The sequence below is a fragment of the Pelophylax lessonae genome (assembly GCF_965119305.1).
Source record: "Pelophylax lessonae genome assembly, chromosome: 8".
Classification (NCBI taxonomy): Eukaryota; Metazoa; Chordata; class Amphibia; order Anura; family Ranidae; genus Pelophylax; species Pelophylax lessonae.
Window position 1 is genome coordinate 294703874 of NC_138775.1, and position 23536 is coordinate 294727409.

The following is a 23536-nucleotide window of genomic DNA, read 5'->3' on the forward strand; positions in this document are numbered from 1 at the left end:
CATCACTGGGCAGTGGTAATATGATGAAGACGCATCTCCTGGGACCATAGCTGGGCATTAGTGGTAAGGTGGAGGCACATCCCCCATACCATCACTGGGCAGTGGTAATATGATGAAGACGCATCTCCTGGGACCATAGCTGGGCATTAGTGGTAAGGTGAAGGCACATTCCCCCCATACCATTAGTGGACAGTGGTGATGCAATGGAGACACATCTCCTGGGACCATTGCTGAGCCTTTGTGGTAAGGTGGAGGCACATTCCCTCATACTATCCCAGGGCAGTGGTGATAACGGCGGAAGCGCATCTCGGGGGACTTTCACTGGGCGGTGTTGATTTGGCAGAGGCACATCCCCCAGGACCATTGCTGGGAGGCAGTTGGAGGTGCAGCCTTCAGGTAAGGGCATGGAGCCATCTCCATATTGCTGCTAGTGTGCTTTTTAGTACTTACAATGGGAGTTGGGGGTTGCTGTTTCTGTTGCTGAGCATTGTTTCTATGTATGCTCACTGCTCAGTGTCTCCGCCACTTCTTGCCTGACAGTGATCTGCCATTATATTGTCAGCCATACAGAATACTAGTACAGGAACCTTATAGAGCAAGTCATGTCCCTCAGCAGAGGATCTATACCAGAATTATTGTGATGTAGAGCTGCCCCTCCCAGAAGGATTAGAGCCTCTGCTACTCTTTCTGTAGGTCCTTTGGCCATTGTCACTGGAACACTTTTCACTTGTTAAACTGCAGTACAGAACGGTATATTCAGGGTAGCTTAAGATAGGTTGCTATAGCAGTGATGGCAGACCTTGGCACCCCAGATGTTTTGGAACTACATTTCATTACTGCAGTGTAGTGGAGCATCATGGGAAATGTAGTTCCAAAACATCTGGGGTGCCAAGGTTCGCCATCACTGCTATAGGCTATAGTGAGGGTTCTTCTAGATACTTTCAGTGGTAGTTTTGGGTTCTGGTGGTGGACCCGGCACTTCAGTTACTTGGCAGTTCTCATTGTTGCATATCTGTAAAGATACCTTGAGGTCTGCAGATGTCGGCCAAGGGGTGACCGGTCCCTCAGTGTGGATTACTCAGAGCATTTTATAAAACAATGGCACATTTCACCCTCACCCTGAATGCAAATAACCCCCTGTATCCTTCTCTTACAGAGTTGACATCTCTGATACCCTCATGTATGTCTATGAGATGCTGGGTGCTGAGCTGCTCAGTAACTTGTATGATAAACTCGGACGCCTCCTGACCTCTTCAGACCACCCCACATCCTGGCAGGTAGGTTTTAGGACACCAGGAAAAGGGATTTCTCAGTGTGTTGATGGTGTTTCTTGTTAACGAGGATTAGAATGATCACCAGTCACCATTCCAGGGCCGCTGACAAGGGGGTATCACTTGTAGGGGGCCCGGGCATACGGGGGGGGCCCAGACAGCAGGGGGATTGGTGGGGGCGAGATGGGAGAACAAGTACAGAATGATGCAATGTGTCTGTGTCTATCCTTCCAGCAGCTGAAATCTAGTTTCTCCTCCTCTTCCCTGTCATAAGCTTTCAGCTACTGGAGGGAAAGACACAGACACAGTGCATCGATCTGTAATTGTCCTCCCACCCCACTGTGCCAACCCCCCTCCATGTGATGTCCACATCTGATTTCTCCCCTGTGTGCCTGGACCCCAACCCCCCGCAGCGCTGCCAGCTTCCCTCTCCTGCCGACTGCTGTGGGTACACAGGGGTATGGAGAGTGGGGGAGGGGGACCATAAATATGTTATTTGCAGGCCCCTTTTTTGAATTGGACACAATACCGATAAAAACTGAATCAGAGTAAACTGTATTTATTATGCTATTGTTTATGGACGGACCGGAGCCTCTGTGTCCTGTTCATTCATCTTCAGTGCAGCAGAGGCTACAGAAAAAGGAATTGAAGAATCTGTGCCCGGAATTCCTTTTTCTGTCTCAAAGGAGAGAGATGTCAGGGATCTGTTTTTAGATGCCTCATATTTCACCCAAGCCCCCCCAACAGCACTGTAAGAAAAAAAAAAAATGTAAAAAATAATGAAAAAAATTTTAAGGGCTCATTCACACGGGTTCTCTGGCCCATACAGTGTGAATGAGTGATTTGTTTGTGCGGCTGGAGCCGTCTGTATGGCCCCTTTCACACGGGCTTTCCGATCCGGTCCACCTATCAGTTTTTCTCTAAGGAACAGCAGATGCCAGCGGTGACATTTCCGCAGACACCCGCTGCTCTCCGATCGGATCCGGTCCGTGAGATCCGGACAGATGGAAACCCTATTTTCCATCCATCTGGAGGATCGGATTGGATAGGATCGGATGAAAACGGACAGGTGGTTCTTTTCATCCGATCTCCCGTAGAGGAGAGCGGCGCTCTGACAGCTCTGTCTCTGCAAAGTAAGCGGAGATGGAGCTGTCATCCGCCTGCTCATCAACGGATCGATCCCTGCTGAGAAAAACTGAGTCCGCCAAGCGCACCGCTCCTGTGAAGGGACCCTTACTCTGAGGATGCAGCAGCTGTATGAACACAGCCGCAGGTCCTAATTTGATAAGTGTGCAGGTGTGGGTAAGTGGCCCAGAATGCACACTGTTTGTTTTTGGGGCCGTACACCTGCATCAACACGCCTGTCAAATTAGGACCTGCGGCTGTGTTCATACACCTGCTAGGCGGCTGTGTTCATACAGCTGCTGCACCCCCATAGCAGAACATAGGCTGCCTGCACACGTCAGCAGCCACATTTAAAAAAAAAAAAGATTCACACTGTACAGGCCACAGCACCCGTGTGAATGAGCCACAGCACCCGTGTGAATGAGCCACAGCACCCGTGTGAATGAGCCCCAAGACCTCATTTACACACAGAACTTTATTAACCTTTTTATCTTTTAGATTTAGCAGGAGTTTTTGTGTGTCTGCTAATAATGATTTTTGTGTGTTTTTAGTGAAAATATTTTTTTTTTTTGGGGGGGGGGGTCCTGGGCCCTGGGCCCTGTGCTCTGTGCCCTGTCAGGCAGGCTGTATGTGGCTCCTTGATCTCTTAACGGCAGCCCTGCACAAATCTGACTGGTGACTTATATCTGGATACTTGCTATCCATTATACAACAACATTCGTCAGCGCTATAGGGGAAGTTGAGTCCCCAAAATAGTTGGCGACCACCTCTGACCTGTTGTCAAGATAAATGTTTATTTGACTTGATTCAAACCTGTGGTGCTCTCATCCTTCTATTTACTATTTTGACTTTTCAAGGGACCCTTAGGCATGCCCTGGCTGACAGCTGCCTGTAAGAACTGTACATAAAGCTCATTTTTACAGATCAATGGGTCCACGTACCCAAGTATGTCATATTACATCAAGTATGATACAATAGGTGTGTGCTCCGCTGTCAACTCCAAAAAGAATGCACGCATATACATAGGTAAGGCTTGGATTACAACTATGCAAATTGGATGCTTTTTGAATCACTTCTGATTCGCATAACGTGCACAGGACCGGTTTGTAATGGAGCCGATTCACACATGTCTGGTGCGGCCGTGATCCGTTTTTTAAGAGTTCTGTGCGATTTTAATTCCAGTTCAGGTGTGAATTAACCCCCTTAATGACCAGGCCATTTTTTGCGATTCGGCACTGCGTTGCTTTAACTGACAATTGCGTGGTCGTGCGACGCTGTACCCAAATAAAATTGATGTCTTTTTTTTTTACCCACAAATAGAGCTTTCTTTTGGTGGTATTTGATCACCTCTGCTGTTTTTTATTTTTTGCACTATAATCAAGAAAGCCGACCATTTTGGAAAAGAAAAACAAGAAACAATATTGTTTACTTTCTGCTGTAAAACACATCAAATAAAATGTAAAAAAATCTAATTTATTCATCAATTTAGACCAACATGTATTCTGCTACATATTTGTAGCATTGGTTTGTGCAAAAGTTATAGCGTCTACAAACTAATGGGATAGGTTTATGGCATTTTATTTTGTTGTACTAGTAATGATAAGTCAAAAATCCCATTTTTATCCCATGCAGATTTTGTAAGTTTGCCGACTTACAAAGAAATGGCGGGTGTATAATTTTTATCATAGGTGTATTTTATATGATAGAGACAGAATATCAACCAAAAATCCAGAAAAAACACATGATACAAATATTATAAATTGAGTTGCAGTTCTGTGAGTAAAATAAGTATTTGATCCCCAAGCAACCATCAATGATTCTGGCTCCCACAGACTGGCTACAGTAGGTGCTCCATGTGGTACACAGATTAGTCCTGTCAATGTAAGAAGGTGCTTTTAACAACAACTCGTTATGTGGATAAGAGACACCTGTCCACAGAATCTTTCTTCCATTCAAACCTCCCCATCATGGGAAGACCAAAAAGCTGTCAAACGACGTAAGGGAGAAGATTGTAGATCTACACAAGGCTGGAATGGGTTACAAGACCATCAGCAAGAAGCTTGGTGAGAAGGAGACAACGGTTAGTGATTATTGGCAAATGAAAGAAATACAAAAAAAAAACATAAATCGCCCTCAGTCTGGAGCTCCATGCAAGATTTCTCCTCATGGGGGAAGGATGATCATGAGAAAAGTGAGGGACCAGCCCAGAACTACACGGGAGGAGATGTGAATGATCTCAAGGCAGTTGGGACCACAGTCACCAAACAAACCATTGGTAATACAATACCCCGCCATGGATTGGAATCCTGCACCTCCGGCAAGGTCCTCCTCCTCAAGAAGGCACATATACAGGGACAGGCCCATCTGAGGTTTGCCAATGAACGTCTAAATGATTCAGAGAAGTATTGGGAGAAAGGGCTGTGGTCAGATGAGACCAAAATTGAGCTCTTTGGCATTAACTTGACTCGTGTTTTGAGGAAGAAAAATGCTGACTATTACCCTAAGAATACCATCCCTACAGTCAGGCACGGAGGTGGAAACATGATGCTTTGGGGCTGTTTCTCTGCTAAAGGTACAGGCCAACTTTGCCACATTGAGGGGCCAATGGACGGGGCCATGTATTGTAAAATCTTGGATGAGAAGCTTCTTCCCTCAGCCAGAACACTGAAGATGGGTCATGGATGGGTCTTCCATGGCAATGACCCAAAACATTCCGCCAAGGCAACAAAGGAGTGGCTCAAGAAAAAGCACATTAGGGTCATGGAGTGGCCTAGCCAGTGTCCAGACATTAATCCTATACAAAATTTATGGAGGAAGCTGAGACTTCGAGTTGCCAAGCGACAGCCAAGGGCACTTCAGGATTTAAAGATTTGTAAAGAAGAGTGGACCAAAATCCCTCCTGAGATGTGTGCAAACCTGGTAATCAACTACAAGAAACGTCTGACCTCTGTGCTTCCAACAAGGGTTTCTCCACCAACTACTAACTCATGTTTTGCTTGGGGATCAAATACTTATTTTACTCACTGAACTGCAGCTCAATTTTTGTAACATTTTTATCATGTGTTTTTTGGATTTTTGGTTGATCTTCTGTCTCTATCATTTAAAATACACCTATGATAAAAATGATAGATCCTTCATTTATTTGTAAGTGGGCAAACGTACAAAAGCTGCAGGGAATCAAATCCTTCCCCCCCACTGTATACACAGCATTAGTAACGATGGATCTGTTCTCTCCTCCAGCACACAGAAGCTTTGTTATATGGCTTCCAGTCCATTGCCGAGACTGTTGATGTAAACTATTCGGATGTCGTCCCGGGGCTCATCGGCCTCATCCCACGGATCAACATCAACAACGTGCAGCTCGCAGACACAGTCATGTTTACAATCGGTAAGGAAAGCTGATTTATATAGCTTTTTTTTTTTTCTTTTTTTAATTCTTCTCTTCAGCATTTTTTTTTTTTTTTTGGGGTGGATTCAGCAGACCCCCCCTCAGTATAGGCCTTGCCCCAAGGAGGATTTGTAGCCCTCAAGGGGCTTCAACAGTGCTCTTCTGATTTTACTTATGGGTTGATTTACTAAAACTGGAGAGTGCAAAATCTGGTGCAGCTGTGCATAGAAACCAATCAGCCTCCAGGTTTTATTGTCAAAGCTTCAAGGAGAAGTACGGGAAAAGCTTGTTTGGCTGTACTTCTCCTATGGATCGGAGGAGTGCAGTTCGTTCTGCACTCCTGTTACTCGTTTTCAGTAGATAAAGGGCTGAAGCCCGCTGTCGGCTGATGGCACAGAGCTTGTCCAGGCTGGGGCAAGATCATGACCAGATGGACAGGATCTGCCCACAACCCTGGCCTGGCACCTGGCTTAGCCTCTCAGCGAGCCGCTGAGAGCCTGGGACAGCCGCTCCCACCCCCTCCACAGTCCAGCACTCCAGCGAGCGTCGGGAGGGGGAAGCAGAGCAGACAGCGGTGACTGACAGCTCTCTTTTTGACCCCAGATCTATCTATCTATCTATCTATCTATCTATCTATCTATCTATCTATCTATCTATCTATATATATATATATATATATATATATATATATATATGTATGTGTGTGTGTGTGTGTATATATATGTATATTGTGTATGTATATATATATATATATATATATATATATATATATATATATATATATATATATATATTAAAAAAGAATAGCGCGCAAATGCAAAAGAAATTACTACCAAATCTGAAGAGAGTCCATAAATAAAAATGGGGGTTTGGTCCCACCATATGGCCATATCGTGCTCAAGCCCACTACTGCGTCAAAGTACCCCATTATCAGTGGGTCCTACACTATCCATGAAAAAGAGATGAATCCAGCCATTCTAACCCTTGGAGATAATACTCCTTGCTGGGATAAATGTGCAAATGCACTACAGGGGACTCCTCCTATATCCACTTGATGGTGGACACTGATTGAGTACAGGTGTATGTGGGGGGTGGGGAGGGCTGCTCAACCTCGATAGTCTGGTCAGACCGAATACATAATAAACAGGCAAAAAATTTGGGGGAGCAAATACCCATGTATTTCCAAAGCTGCTGCAGCTATGAACCAAAAGACATGTATATTAAAAAAGAATAGCGCGCAAATGCAAAAGAAATAACTACCAAATATGAAGACAATCCATAAATAAAAATGGGGGTTTGGTCCCACCATATGGCCATATCGTGCTCAAGCCCACTACTGCGTCAAAGTACCCCATTATCAGTGTATATATATATATATATATATATATATATATATATATATATATATATATATATATATATATATATATATATATATGTGTGTGTTTCCTTGGACGGGAGCGGTGATATCTCGGTCATGGCTGCATCAAAATCATTTTTCAGAGCCGGCGATCCCCTGCAAAGTAAAAGTGATTGGAGCGGCTGAACAGCTGCTGGATCACTTTTTTTACAGGCGGCAGAAGACGTCACCCATGGTTATGATTAGGCATGAGATGTCAGTGTGAAATGTGACAACATATTCTATTGCTTTTCTGGATGGGAAGACAATAAAATAATTTTGCAATATCTCCTTGGTGGTGTGTGGCTAGTTTCTCTTTGGTCTTGGATCCTAGATCTCGCTATAAAGAGGACCTGTCACGGCCCATGCTATCACAAGGGATTTTGTTCATCCCTTTGGATAGCAATAAAGTTAAAAAAAATAAAAAATTAAAGGTACATTATCAATTTTTTTTTATATAATTAAAATAAATAATAAAATAATATTTCTGGGGAGGGGTCTGAGGCTTTCATCAGATTCTTAAAGGGACACATGACTCATAAAGGTTTAAGAACCAATAAGCTGAAGGTTTTTGAGTAATTAGACTCCATTTCCGTTGAATTCCTGCCAACCGAAGACAGTTGGAACTTCCTATAGCAGAACAGAGCAATCTAATTCCGTGGGGATTATTGTGGATGGCTCATGGAGCCAAAAGAGATTAATATAATAAAATCACACAATATATGTAAATGCAGCCGTGCAATCACTGGTAATCTGGGAGATTTTAACACAAATGGGGAAATAAAAGCAAAATGTAATGATTCAGCTGCCTGACTCTATTAACCACTTCCTTACCGTGCCACAACCGAAAGACAGCGGTGAGGTGAGGGGTGGGGCGGAGGGTGGGGGGGAAGAGACGGGCAAGGGGAGACGTGAAGAAGGGCAGAAAGGTCAGATGATTTTCTTTTTGCTTAATGGCAGCTAAAAGGTCAGAATGTCCAATGCAGGAATACTGATCTGCCAGTGAGACAGCGAGGGCACTTTATCACCTTCCTTGTCTGTGTTGAAAAACGCGTGTGATTTTTTTTTTTTTTTTTTTTTTTCATGCATTGCATTGTATTTTACCTGTGTTTTCTGTATGTATCTTTGAAGGTGGCACTCATTTTGTGAGACACGCCATGCTTTTTTAACGCTGTAGTTTATTCCGCTTATAGGTTGCCGCCCCTCATTCCTCTATAACCCCAATCAACTTGCTATTGAGATTTTTAAAACCTTTCTATGTTCATTACATACCTCCAAATGCGCTTCTGGAAGAATAGTCAAACACTCCCATAGACACACTCCTTAACCTTGTGGACAGCCTTCCCAGAAGAGTTGAAGCTGCAAAGGGCGGAGCCAACTCCATATTGAACCCTACGAACTAAGACTGGGATGCCATTAAAGTTAATGTGCGTGTAAAGGCCGGCGTCCCAATACTTTTGGTAATATAGTGTATATGAATTGGTTTTGAGTTCACACATATTACATTTTGATTTTTTAAAGAGATAAGCTCACCTGTTTTATTTAAGTTTATGAATATGCTCATTGCTTGTAACTAATAGACTCTATACAGCCCTTCTTGGAAGGCAACTGGTTGTAATTCAAAGAATGAAGAGCGATAATGTTAATGCCCCCTCTTCTCTCTGTGTTTGTAGGGGCGCTGGCAGAATGGCTGGCAGACCACCCAGTCATGATCAGTAAGGTATTACCGCTCGTCCTCCACGCTCTGGGGAATCCTGAACTGTCTGTGTCCAGCGTCTCCACTCTAAAGAAAATCTGCCGGGAATGCAAATATGACCTTCTCCCGTACGCTGCCAACATTGTCGCTGTGTCCCAGGTAACACAATGCTACAGACTCCGCCTACTGCTATCCATTTATCTATAAGCATGGCATTATTTTCACTAATGTAAGGAGCATTCTTCCCACTGACCACCAATGTAAGGAGCATTCTTCCCACTGACCACCAATGTAAGGAGCATTCTTCCCACTGACCACCAATGTAAGGAGCATTCTTCCCACTGACCCCCAATGTAAGGGACATTCTTCCCACTGACCTCCAATGTAAGGGGCACTCTTCCCACTGACCCCCAATGTAAGGAGCATTCTTCCCACTGACCCCCAATGTAAGGAGCATTCTTCTCACTGACCTCCAATGTAAGGAGCATTCTTCCCACTGACCACCAATGTAAGTAACATTCTTCCCACTGACCCCCAATGTAAGGGACATTCTTCCCACTGACCCCCAATGTAAGGGGCATTCTTCCCACTGACCCCCAATGTAAGGGGCATTCTTCCCACTGACCCCCAATGTAAGGGGCATTCTTCCCACTGATCACCAATGTAAGGAACATTCTTCCCACTGACCCCCAGTGTAAGGGGCATTCTTCCCACTGACCCCCAATGTTAGGGGCATTCTTCCCACTGACCCCCAATGTAAGGGGCATTCTTCCCACTGACCCCCAATGTAAGGGGCATTCTTCCCACTGACCCCCAATGTAAGGGGCATTCTTCCCACTGACCCCCAATGTAAGGGGCATTCTTCCCACTGACCACCAATGTAAGGAGCATTCTTCCCACTGACCACCAATGTAAGGGACATTCTTCCCACTGACCACCAATGTAAGGGACATTCTTCCCACTGACCACCAATGTAAGGGACATTCTTCTCTCTGACCTCCATGAATGAATGAGTGGATCCCCAAGACCTCTTGTGTAAAAAGTTGAGAACGGTTGGTCTAGGGAGCTCTATAAGTGTAGATATCTGTAATGCATATATTATCCAGCAACACTTCCTTCACTAAAATATTTTTTCTTACATTGCAGGACGTGCTGCTGAAACAGATTCACAAGGTAATTGGGAGATTTGTCTGTACAGCGGGATTTTCCCTGTACGGTGTCTGACTTGGGTGGATTTCCCCGGTACGGGGTCTGTACGGTGTGATTTCCCCGGTACGGGGTCTGTACGTTGTGATTTCCCCTGTATGGGTTCTGTACAGCGTGATTTCCCCTGTATGGGTTCTGTACAGTGTGATTTGCCCTGTACGGTGTCTGTACAGCGTGATTTCCCCTGTATGGTGTCTGTACGGCGGGATTTCCCTGTACGGTGTCTGTACGGCGGGATTTCCCCTGTACGGTGTCTGTACGGCGGGATTTCCCCTGTACGGTGTCTGTACGGCGGGATTTCCCCTGTACGGTGTCTGACTTGGGTGGATTTCCCCGGTACGGGGTCTGTACGGTGTGATTTCCCCGGTACGGGGTCTGTACGTTGTGATTTCCCCTGTATGGGTTCTGTACAGCGTGATTTCCCCTGTATGGGTTCTGTACAGTGTGATTTGCCCTGTACGGTGTCTGTACAGCGTGATTTCCCCTGTATGGTGTCTGTACGGCGGGATTTCCCCTGTACGGTGTCTGTACGGCGGGATTTCCCCTGTACGGTGTCTGTACGGTGGGATTTCCCCTGTACGGTGTTTGTACAGTGGATTTCCCCTGTACGGTGTCTGTACGGCGGGATTTCCCTGTACGGTGTCTGTACGGCGGGATTTCCCCTGTACGGTTTCTGTATGGTGGATTTCCCTTGTATGTGGTCTGTACGGTGTGATTTCCCCTGTACGGTGAATTTCCTCCGTGCGGTGTCTGTACGGTGTGATTTCCCCTGTATGGTGTCTGTACAGCGTGATTTCCCCTGTACGGGGTCTTACAGCGTGATTTCCCCTGTACGGCGGGATTTCCCCTGTGCGGGATCTGTACGGCGGGATTTCCCCTGTGGGGGATCTGTACGGCTGGACTTCCCCTGTACGGTTTCTGTACGGCGGGATTTCCCCTGTACGGTTTCTGTACGGCGGGATTTCCCCTGTACGGTGTCTGTACGGCGGGATTTCCCCTGTACGGTGTCTGTACGGCGGGATTTCCCCTGTACGGTGTCTGTATGGCGGGATTTCCCCTGTATGGCGGTATTTCCCCTGTACGGGGTCTGTACGGCGGGATTTCCCCTGCACGGGGTCTGTACGGCGGGATTTCCCCTGTACGGGGTCTGTACGGCGGGATTTCCCCTGTACGGGGTCTGTACGGCGGGATTTCCCCTGTACGGTGTCTGTACGGCGGGATTTCCCCTGTACGGTGTCTGTACGGCAGGATTTCCCCTGTACGGTGGGATTTCCCCTGTACGGGGTCTGTACAGCGGGATTTCCCCTGTACGGTGTCTGTACGGTGTGATTTCCCCTGTACGGGGTCTGTACGGCGGGATTTCCCCTGGACGGGGTCTGTACGGCGGGATTTCCCCTGGACGGGGTCTGTACGGCGGGATTTCCCCTGTACGGGGTCTGTACGGCGGGATTTCCCCTGTACGGGGTCTGTACGGCGGGATTTCCCCTGTACGGGGTCTGTACGGCGGGATTTCCCCTGTACGGGGTCTGTACGGTGGGATTTCCCCTGTACGGGGTCTGTACGGCGGGATTTCCCCTGTACGGTGTCTGTACGGCGGGATTTCCCCTGTACGGTGGGATTTCCCCTGTACGGTGTCTGTACGGTGGATTTCCCCCGTGCGGTGTCTGTACGGTGTGATTTCCCCTGTATGGTGTCTGTACGGCGTGATTTCCCCTGTACGGGGTCTGTACGGCGTGATTTCCCCTGTACGGGGTCTGTACGGCGTGATTTCCCCTGTACGGGGTCTGTACGGCGTGATTTCCCCTGTACGGGTTCTGTACAGCGGGATTTCCCCTGTACGGTGTCTGTACGGTGTGATTTCCCCTGTACGGGGTCTGTACGGCGGGATTTCCCCTGGACGGGGTCTGTACGGCGGGATTTCCCCTGGACGGGGTCTGTACGGCGGGATTTCCCCTGTACGGGGTCTGTACGGCGGGATTTCCCCTGTACGGGGTCTGTACGGCGGGATTTCCCCTGTACGGGGTCTGTACGGCGGGATTTCCCCTGTACGGGGTCTGTACGGCGGGATTTCCCCTGTACGGGGTCTGTACGGCGGGATTTCCCCTGTACGGGGTCTGTACGGTGGGATTTCCCCTGTACGGGGTCTGTACGGCGGGATTTCCCCTGTACGGTGTCTGTACGGCGGGATTTCCCCTGTACGGTGGGATTTCCCCTGTACGGTGTCTGTACGGTGGATTTCCCCCGTGCGGTGTCTGTACGGTGTGATTTCCCCTGTATGGTGTCTGTACGGCGTGATTTCCCCTGTACGGGGTCTGTACGGCGTGATTTCCCCTGTACGGGGTCTGTACGGCGTGATTTCCCCTGTACGGGTTCTGTACGGCGGGATTTCCCCTGTACGGGTTCTGTACGGCGGGATTTCCCCTGTACGGGTTCTGTACGGCGGGATTTCCCCTGTACGGGTTCTGTACGGCGGGATTTCCCCTGTACGGTGTCTGTACGGCGGGATTTCCCCTGTACGGTGTCTGTATGGCGGGATTTCCCCTGTATGGCGGGATTTCCCCTGTACGGGTTCTGTACGGCGGGATTTCCCCTGTACGGGTTCTGTACGGCGGGATTTCCCCTGTACGGTGTCTGTATGGCGGGATTTCCCCTGTATGGCGGGATTTCCCCTGTATGGGGTCTGTACGGCGGGATTTCCCCTGTACGGGGTCTGTACGGCGGGATTTCCCCTGTACGGTGTCTGTACGGCGGGATTTCCCCTGTATGGCGGGATTTCCCCTGTACGGGGTCTGTACGGCGGGATTTCCCCTGTACGGGGTCTGTACGGCGGGATTTCCCCTGTGCGGTGTCTGTACGGCGGCATTTCCCCTGTGCGGTGTCTGTACGGCGGCATTTCCCCTGTGCGGTGTCTGTACGCCGGCATTTCCCCTGTGCGGGGTCTGTACGCCGGCATTTCCCCTGTGCGGGGCCTGTACGCCGGCATTTCCCCTGTGCGGGGTCTGTACGCCGGCATTTCCCCTGTGCGGGGTCTGTACGCCGGCATTTCCCCTGTGCGGGGTCTGTACGCCGGCATTTCCCCTGTGCGGGGTCTGTACGCCGGCATTTCCCCTGTGCGGGGTCTGTACGCCGGCATTTCCCCTGTGCGGGGTCTGTACGCCGGCATTTCCCCTGTGCGGGGTCTGTACGCCGGCATTTCCCCTGTGCGGGGTCTGTACGCCGGGATTTCCCCTGTGCGGGGTCTGTATGGTGTGGATTTCCCCTGTACGGGGTCTGTACGGCGGGATTTCCCCTGTACGGGGTCTGTATGGTGTGAAGTGTGTATGGGGGAAGATTTGCTCGACCTTTGTGTGTTTATGAAGGGGGGGGGGGCCGTGTTCTCATTCTCCCTCCTCATTATCGATCTTCCTTTTCCAGACCAGTCAGTGCATGTGGCTGATGCAGGCTCTGGGCTTCCTGTTATCGGCTCTGCAGGTGGAGGAGATCCTAAGCAACCTTCACTCCCTCATCACTCCCTACATCCAGCAGCTGGAGAAGTTGGCGGATGAGACGGTAAGTGCTGCTCGGCATGCTCTGTCCATTGTTGTTTTACTGCAGAAGACAAGAGTTAATGCTTAAAGGGAATGTAAAGTTTTGCCTAGATTTTATTTATGGTCAGGACAGAAACCTGTAGTAAAAAAGAGTAACCGTTCATGTATATTTTCCCTGGTAGCCAGCAGATGGGGCTATAAGCATCTTTATACACATTTTTCTGAGTTTCCTTATCAGCTGCTGAAAAAATCCTGTCTATAGAGCTCAATAGCTCAGGCTTTGGGAATGCTTTGCAATGTATTAAACCCATTGATATGTAACTTTACCTCCCAACTCTGGAAAAGAGAAAACCCTTCCTTGCAGGGGTGCTGCTCCCACAATGCAAGGGTTAAATGCTCATTTAGGTCTTTGTTTTCCTTACCCAATTATCTGATTAGGATTTGCTTTAAAGGGAACAGAAAGGGGGGTATGTATTGGGTTATTCATTACCAAATAAAAATATCATCATTATATCTATTACCTGCACATAGAGATCAGAATACGGTATTTTCCAGAATAGTGCTCCTTAAAGGACACTGCTGATGGGCGTGGCTTAGGCCAAAAGTCAGAGACGTCAAGTCTGTAGTAAAATCAGAGGGGTGCACATTGCAGGGTTTTCTTGCTACGGTTGATGGCTTCTAAACAGTCTCAGCATCAAATCCTATTCCTTTCACTTCCAGAATTTTCTACGGTAGGACATGAAAGTTTATTCTATGCAGTAGCCAGGTTTGTGGCTGTGGAGGTTTTTATAAAATGTAAATGTAAAGCTCGTTTCCAGCAACTGTGCATGGAGTATGTTTGTATTGGCGTCTTTTGATTTCCTTTTTTCTCTTTCTGCAGCCGAACCCCTCTAATAAACTGGCAATAATCCACATCCTCGGCCTTCTCTCCAACCTCTTCACCTCGCTGGACATCAGCTGCCATGATGATGAGCATGAGGCGGCAGAGGTCAAGAAGTTACCGGGAGGACAGGGACCCAAACCCGGTGAGTCAACCCAGCTTGACCACTTTTTCTTTCTTTACCTTCTTTTCCTTTTTTCTTTTTTTTTTTCTTCTCTATCCATCCATTTCTCTTTAAATGGGAACTCCGTGGTTTCATATGTTGTAGATTTTCTGTTTCCTTTCCTTTTTCTTTCTTTTTTTTATTTCTTTTCTTTTATTTCTCTCTCCCCCCCCATCTCTCTCCCCCCATCTCTCTCTCCCCCCATCTCTCCCCCCTCTCTGTCCCCCTCTCCCACTCCCTCCCTCTCCCCCATCTCCCTCTCTCCCCATCTCTCTCTCTTCTCTCTCTCTCTCTCTCTCTCTCTCTCTCTCTCCCCCTCCCATTTCTCCCCCCCCACATATCTCTCTCCCCCCCTCTCTCCCTCCTCCCTCCCCTCTCTCTCTCCCCTCTCTCTCTCCCCCCTCTCTCCCCCCCTCTCTCTCCCCCCTCTCTCTCCCCCCCTCTCTCTCCCCCCCCTCTCTCTCCCCCCCTCTCTCTCCCCCCCCTCTCTCTCCCCCCCTCTCTCTCCCCCCCCTCTCTCTCCCCCCCTCTCTCTCCCTCTCCCTTATCTCTCTCTCAACCCTCTCCCCATCTCTCTCTCTCTCCCCCCCCCCATATCTCTCTCTCAACCCTCTCCCCATCTCTCTCTCTCTCTCTCCCCCATCTCTCTCTCCCTCTCCCCCCATTTCTCTCCCCCCCATCTCTCTCCCTCCCCCCCATCTCTCTCTCTCCCTCTCCCCCCATCTCTCTCCCTCTCCCCCCATCTCTCTCTCTCCCTCTCCCCCCATCTCTCTCTCTCTTTCTCCCCTCATCTCTCTCTCTCTCTCTCTCTCTCTCTCTCTCTCTCTCTCTCCCCCTCATCTCTCTCTCTCTCTCTCTCTCTCTCTCTCTCTCTCTCTCTCTCTCCCTCTCCCCCATCTCTCACCCCATCTCTCACTCTCCCACCATCTCTCTCTCTCTCCCTCTCCCCCCATCTCTCCCTCTTCCTCCATCTCTCTCTCCCCCATCTCTCTCTCTCCCCCCATCTCTCTCTCTCTCCCTCTCTCCCTCTCCCCCCATCTCTCTCTGTCCTACCCCCCATCTCTCTCTGTCCTACCCCCCATCTCTCTCTGTCCTACCCCCCATCTCTCTCTGTCCTACCCCCCCCATCCCTCTCACCTCCCCATCTCTCTCACCCCCCCCCATCTCTCTCACCCCCCCCCCATCTCTCTCACCCCCCCCCCCCATATCTCTCACCCCCCCCCCCCCCATATCTCTCCCCCCCCCCCCCCCCCATATCTCTCTCTCGCTGGTGATGGTGGATTTCCCAGGAAGGCACTGGGTGATGGTAGATTTCCCAGGAAGGCACTGGGTGATGGTGGATTTCCTAGGAAGGCACTGGGTGATGGTGGATTTCCCAGGAAGGCACTGGGTGATGGTGGATTTCCCTAGGAAGGCACTGGGTGATGGTAGATTTCCTAGGAAGGCACTGGGTGATGGTAGATTTCCCAGGAAGGCACTGGGTGATGGTGGATTTCCTAGGAAAGCACTGGGTGATGGTGGATTTCCTAGGAAGGCACTGGGTGGTGGTAGATTTCCTAGGAAGGCACTGGGCGATGGTGGATTTCCTAGGAAGGCACTGGGTGATGGTAGATTTCCCAGGAAGGCACTGGTGGATGGTAGATTTCCCAGGAAGGCACTGGGTGATGGTAGATTTCCCAGGAAGGCACTGGTGGATGGTAGATTTCCCAGGAAGGCACTGGTGGATGGTAGATTTCCCAGGAAGGCACTGGTGGATGGTGGATTTCCCAGGATGCGTACTTGAGGCCCTGGCTATGTCATCATCACCAGTGCCTCTAGAGAAAAAATGCCAAATGTTTTTTTTTTTTTTAACTATCAAAATTAAGATGAAAGATGATAATTTTTTTAAAGGTTTTTGCCTCCAAATGACTGGAGGAATGTCCTTCTTAATCATTCTCCTGCACCTCTTTAGCTTAATCTCGATAGAGATCATGGCAAAAGTAATGCTGAGCTAGCACACCATTTCAAAGTGCGGTGTTGGGTGGTGCATTACCAGAAACTAAGTTCAAACCCCATGGTTCCTTTCTTGCCAGCCACTTGGGAATGTTTTTGGGAGTGCCTTCTTACTCAAGGCGATTTCTGCAGCGATCAATGTCAAAGACCAATGGTAGGTGGGGCATAGGCATGGCCATCAATTGACTGACAATCTTGGGCACACCATCAACAATACTAGCCACACCCACTGTGACGCAGATGTGCCCATCTGTAGTCTGTAATGGCTGTAACGACACAGTGCAAAAGTTGGCAGAGCAGCCTCTAGAATAGAAGGGAAGCTGTGTCATCAGTAGCATCACTGACAAAATACTGCTCTGATAATGGCGGAGCTGTATTGAATTAAAAAAAAAAAAATAACAAACGGGCAATGGAATTGCACAGATCTGCCCCAAACCTCCATTTCTCGGGTCCCCCGCCTGTGCTCCTGGCTCCTCACTCCCGTTGAGTGCCCTCATAAAAAGCCGCTTTCTATGGGGGCACTTGTACGGGCTCTCTCCCAAGCCTCACTGTCTCCGTCTATTGACAGAGACAGTGGGTCTTGGCCCTCCCCACTCTCACTTGCCACTGGCTTTAATTGACAGCAGAGGCAGCCAATGGCTTCCGCTGTCTCTGCAAAGCCAGTGAGACCCAGAAGTGAGGGGAGAGAGGAGCTGCAGACGGGCACAGCGCTGGTTCAAATGAGGGCTCAGGTAAACAAAGGGGGGGGGGGGGGGATACTTATGCCTAAACATTTTTTACTTTAATACAAGGAATGCATTGAAGTGAAAAATGTTTAGGCTTTAGAACCACTTAAAGTTGAACTGCAAAATAGCGTGTTTGGAGATGATATATACACAATCATAGTTACATAGTAGTTTAGGTTGAATAAAGACAATAGTCCGTCCAGTTAAACCTGTGTAGGTGTGTGTGGATGTAATCCTCTCTCATACCCCTGAATGTTCTGATCCTTGAGATGTATGTCTAAGAGTCAATCAGCAATGCAGTTTTTTTTTTTCCTATGCGCAGGTCGTTCTGGTTCTACAGCAAGTCTTCCAGTTGATCCGAAAAATTCTCAGTACTTGGCTGAATGATGCCCAGGTGGTGGAGGTAAGTCCTGGCGATAAATCTGCACAATTGTGTTGCAGCTGTTCCTTTAAGAACTGTTGAGGCTCATGAACATGTGCTGTCTGTGTACGGGGATGTACATCTGGACCTGATGAATGTAAAACCCGAATGTGCAGCTACCAGTTTTCAGTCGCTTCCTGGCCTTTTTTTTGTGGGGTACCGTGTTTCCCCGAAAATAAGACCTACTGTTATTTTCAGGAAGGGCTGCAATATAAGCCCTACCCTGAAAATAAGCCCTAGTTTAGTGTTTGTAAAATCCTAGAATCCACTTTTATACTGTTTTATATAATGTTCAGTGTGTGTTTCTGTAATCAAATAGTTTGAAATGCCTTTGGTACAGCGCTGCACGGTGCTCAGCTGATTTCCCGCTCTGCTCTTCTCTTCTCAAAGCTGTCAGCGGGGGACCTCATCCCTCCCCTCTGCAGTGTTCAGAGCGGGTCACAGAAGCACCGAGCATTATATTATAATAGTGTGAAATACGTTCGTTACAGCGCCGCTCGACGCTTCCGTGACCCCCAGCTGTCAGCGGGGGAGAAGAGAAGGAAGAGCAGCGGGGAAATCAGCTGAGCACTGAGCCGCACTGTACCGAAGGTATTTCATACTATTATAATATAATGCTCGGCGCTTCCGTGACCCCCAGCTGTCAGCGGTGGAGAAGAGAAGGAAGAGAAGCAGGAAATCAGCTGAGCGCTAAGCCGCACTGTACCGAAGGTATTTCACACTATTATAACTATAATGCTCGGTGCTTCCGTGACCCCCAGCTGTCAGCGGGGGAGAAGAGAAGGAAGAGAAGCAGGAAATCAGCTGAGCGCCGAGCGCCGCTGTACCGAAGGTATTTCACACTATTATAACTATAATGCTCGGCGCTTCCGTGACCCGCTCTGAGGGGAGGGGCTGAGATCCCCTATTGACCGCTATGAGAAGAGAGGAGAGCAGAGCGGGAGATTAGCTGAGCGGCGCTGTACTAAAGGTATTTCACACTATTAGATTACAAAAACATACACTGGACATTATATATAACAGTCATAAAGTGTATTTTCTGATTTTACAAACACTAATCTAGGTTCCCACACGGGTATCCTGACAGGCAGGGAGGGAGAGAAGACCGCACATTACACATATGACCTATCCCGAAAATAAGCCCTACTGTGTCTTTTGGTGCCAAAATTAATATAAGACCTGGGCTTAATTTCGGGGAAACACGGAATGTCCCTATGTGCCTTTGTGCATGAGTCCTTTATGCCAAAGCAGAAGAGAGTTTGTATAGCTAATGATATCAATGTTTTTTGTTTTTTTAATTCATAGCTGAACTCCTCACAAACTGCAGAATACACACAGTCAGGTCCATAAATATTGGTACATCAACTCAATTCTAATCTTTTTGGCTCTTTACACCACCACAATGGATTTGAAATGAAACAAACAAGATGCGCTTTAACTGCAGACTTTTAGCTTTAATTTGAGGGTATTTACATCCAAATCAGGTCAACGGTGTAGGAATTACAACATTTTGTATATGTGCCTCCCACTTTTTAAGGGACCAAAAGTAATGGGACAATTGGCTGCTCAGCTGTTCCATGGCCAGGTGTGTGTTATTCCCTCATTATCCCATTTATAAGGTCCAGGGTTCATTTCAAGTGTGCTATTTGCATTTGGAATCTGTTGCTGTCAACTCTCAATATGAGATCCAAAGAGCTGTCACTATCAGTGAAGCAAGCCATCATTAGGCTGAAAAAACAAAAACCCATCAGAGAGATAGCAAAAACATTAGGTGTGGCCAAATCAACTGTTTGGAACATCCTTAAAAAGAAAGAACGCACTGGTGAGCTCAGCAACACCAAAACACCCGGAAGACCACGGAAAACAACTGTGGTGGATGACCGAAGAATTCTTTCCCTGGTGAAGAAAACACCCTTCACAACAGTTGGCCAGATGAAGAACACTCTCCAGGAGGTAGGTGTATGTGTGTCCGATCAGGAACACTCTCCAGGAGGTAGGTGTATGTGTGTCAGATCAGGAACACTCTCCAGGAGGTAGGTGTATGTGTGTCAGATCAAGATCACTCTCCAGGAGGTAGGTGTATGTGTGTCAAAGTCAACAATCAAGAGAAGACTTCACCAAAATGAATACAGAGGGTTCACCACAAGATGTAAACCATTGGTGAGCCTCAAAAACAGGAAGGCCAGATTAGAGTTTGCCAAACAACATCTAAAAAAGCCTTCACAGTTCTGGAACAACATCCTATGGACAGAGGAGACCAAGATCAACTTGTACCAGAGTGATGGGAAGAGAAGAGTATGGAGAAGGAAGGGAACTGTTCATGATCCAAAGCATACCACCTCATCAGTGAAGCATGGTGGTGGTAGTGTCATGGCGTGGGCATGTATGGCTGCCAATGGAACTGGTTCTCTTGTATTTATTGATGATGTGACTGCTGACACAAGCAGCAGGATGAATTCTGAAGTGTTTCGGGGAATATTATCTGCTCATATTCAGCCAAATGCTTCGGAACTCATTGGACGGCGCTTCACAGTGCAGATGGACAATGACCCGAAGCATACTGCGAAAGCAACCAAAGAGTTTTTTTTAAGGGAAAGAAGTGGAATGTTATGCAATGACCAAGTCAATCACCTGACCTGAATCCGATTGAGCATGCATTTCACTTGCTGAAGACAAAACTGAAGGGAAAATGCCCCAAGAACAAGCAGGAACTGAAGACAGTTGCAGTAGAGGCCTGGCAGAGCATCACCAGGGATGAAACCCAGCGTCTGGTGATGTCTATGCGTTCCAGACTTCAGGCTGTAATTGACTGCAAAGGATTTGTAACCAAGTATTAAAAAGTGAAAGTTTGATTTATGATTGTTAATCTGTCCCATTACTTTTGGTCCCTTAAAAAGTGGGAGGCACATATACAAACTGTTATAATTCCTACACCGTTCACCTGATTTGGATGTAAATACCCTCAAATTAAAGCTGAAAGTCTGCAGTTAAAGCACATCTTGTTTGTTTCATTTCAAATCCATTGTGGTGATGTATAGAGCCAAAAAGATTAGAATTGTGTCCATGTCCCAATATTTATGGACCTGACTATCTGTGCTGGCTGAACCACTTAGCCCCTGTGCTGCCCATCTACTTACTTTGTTCCACGGTCCTCTGTTGGGTGATACTCCAGTCTTCTCCTCTGTCTCAGAATGTGAACAAGCCATCAACCTCATCCTGTACAATGTAGGACCCGTTATTAGTACTGGAACTGGCAGAATAAAAGCCTGCAGGACTGTGAAAGGTATTACTCTGTTAGAACCCCGTAGGGAAAACCTGGATTATATTCTGCATCTCCTCGTCTGAGTACTGCTGTGGGCGAGGTGACAGGAGGCGGATATTGAGGCAGATTGAGGTATTCATTCTGGTTGTATGAAAAAAAAAAGTATTTTAATTTAAACAAATGCACCAATGCATTTTGTTATTTCTGCCTGATAATGTGTCCAAGTGGTTAACCTCCATATTTCCTATGACAGGCAGTGTGCGCCATATTTGAGAAGTCGGTGAAGACTCTTCTGGACGACTTTGCTCCAATGGTTCCTCAGTTATGTGAGATGATGGGCCAGATGTACAGCACTATTCCGCAGGCCTGCGCCATCGATCTGACACGACAGGTCAGTAATTTGTAGGAAAAAGAGTTTTGGAAACTAGATGATGAACAACTCTCTTCTCTAATGCTATTATTGCTACTTAAAGTGTACCTTTTACCAAGATAACATGAAGTATGTTTCTTTCTTGTCCTCTGAGGGATACAGGAAATCATTAACTGTCAGGTTATACTGCCGCCAACAGTATGTTTCGAAACTGGCAAAAAAAAAAATTGAAATGTATAAACCCTCCCACTTTCAGCATGCCTCAGTTTTTGCTAGTGTCATAGTTACGTAGTAGTTGAGGTTGAATAAAGACAATAGTCCATCTAGTTCAACCTGTGTATGTGTGTGTGGACGTATTTATTTCCCATACCCCTGAATGTTTTGATCTTGGAGATGTATGTCCAAGAGTCCTAGAAGGATGGACAGCCTTTCTTCAGCTCTGCTGCAAAAGAAAGTCCAACCAGTTTTGCTTTTTTTTTCTTCATTTTTTTTTTCTCTTCAGTTAATCTTCTCTCCATAGCAGCCCAAGTTGAAATCTAAGATAGCAGCTGCCTGGAGTGGCCTATCTTCAGCTTCACTGTGGAGTGCCATGACCAGAGCCCACTGGACCGCATTTTGCAGGACCAGCCTGAAAGTGACCTTTAAACACTTGGTTCTGCCTAAAGTGCTATCCAGACCCCATTCTGGTAACAAGTTAGCTGTGGAGCACTTTCCGGGTCCAAAGCCTGGAGAAACCGGAGAGCCTGCTGGGGCAAGAAAGATTGTATCCTGACTTAGACCAAACCTTGTGGTCCAGTCTTGACTGCTTTGTGCTTGTCGCATACCTAGTCTAAGGCCGAAGTGACAAGAGGGCTTCCCTTGCGAGTGTACAGAACCTCGGAGTGTGGTGACAGGATGCTGAGCTCAGAAAAGCACGGATTGCCAGCTGTACCATTGCCAGATGTATCTAAGGTAATGAAGCACCTCCTCAAGACAGGCCAGACTGGAAGCGCGGCTGGATCGTTGACACACTGGGGGTGTGCTGGTGGGTCCGTAATAGCAGGGCTGGACAGGAAACCTAATCAGGAGCAAGAACCAAGGCTAGTAACGGTAATCGGGCAAGAGCATATACAGGAGAGTAGTCAGGAACAAGCCAGGGTCATACACAGGGAGCAGATAAGAGCAAGTCCGTGGAAGCAAGCCAAAGTTGGAGCCAGGGGAGAAGCATGAGACATGTCCAGGAAGCAAGCGGGATTGGTAACCGGAGATCCAGGAATACTGTGCACACAGGATACAGAGAACTGAAGACCAGTCAGCAATGTCTGAGCGTATCTGCTGTCCTTGTAAAGGCCACATGCCGGAAGGAACTATTATGCGCACATTGTGCACTAGTGCACACAAGTGCATCCCTGGTCTTTCCTGCGCAAGTGAGTGCAGCCATGTTGGACTTCGGCAAATGTGCCTGGTCTTTATGCATTCTTCTTCTGACAGCTTGTTGAATGTGGTCTTCAATAGGTCAGTTTTTACCAACTGGGCTTCTGGTTATAGGGAAGAATTTTGAGGGATCTAGTTGTGTTACTGATTCTGCATTGTAGAAGGAGGCTGTTGGAGAGAGGCTCTGCAATACCCATCTGTGTGCTGAACAAGCTAGTTTCTTGGCATAGGCAATGGTGCGAGGACTCAGTGGGATGTGCATACCAGGGTCCAGGTTCTTCCCACTTGTTTAGTTTGAAGATTTGAGAAGAGGACCTCTATAGTGATCTTCCTTGCTGTGACTCAACCCCAAGTTGAATGTTCTTCACCATTCTTATAAATCCCTGGACTGTGGGTTTACAACCATGATGCATTGTGGCATCTGGGGAGTCAGGAGCAGCTTTAGCCCTGTAACACTTTAAGTCTGTAGGACAGGCTGGGTTTTCAAACCTTTTTCCTTAGGGCTTCGCGGCTTCGCCTCAGGGGTGACTCCATGCTGCTGAGTGTGTTGAGATTGCACTTTTCAACCCCAATAACTTGTAATCTTCCTTACTGTCCTCTTCTGGGGAAGTCCAGCTTTAATTTATTGCCTACCCATTTTTGTGATTTCCCTTGTACAGTATCTCATTCTGGCGCTTTTGCTGACTTTGTCGCATTAA

The 23536-nt window shown here is 47.7% G+C and overlaps 1 protein-coding gene across 1 annotated transcript in view; it reads left to right on the forward strand.

Moving 5' to 3' along the window:
• The window catches only part of IPO13 (importin 13), a 126153-nt gene that overhangs the window by 46939 nt on the left and 55678 nt on the right, over window positions 1-23536 (forward strand). The window contains 9 exon segments of the mRNA XM_082265019.1: window positions 1157-1277; window positions 5637-5784; window positions 8857-9038; window positions 10026-10052; window positions 13500-13634; window positions 14493-14627; window positions 14629-14637; window positions 17695-17775; window positions 21309-21446. Of these exon segments, the coding sequence (XP_082121145.1) occupies window positions 1157-1277; window positions 5637-5784; window positions 8857-9038; window positions 10026-10052; window positions 13500-13634; window positions 14493-14627; window positions 14629-14637; window positions 17695-17775; window positions 21309-21446 (976 nt within the window).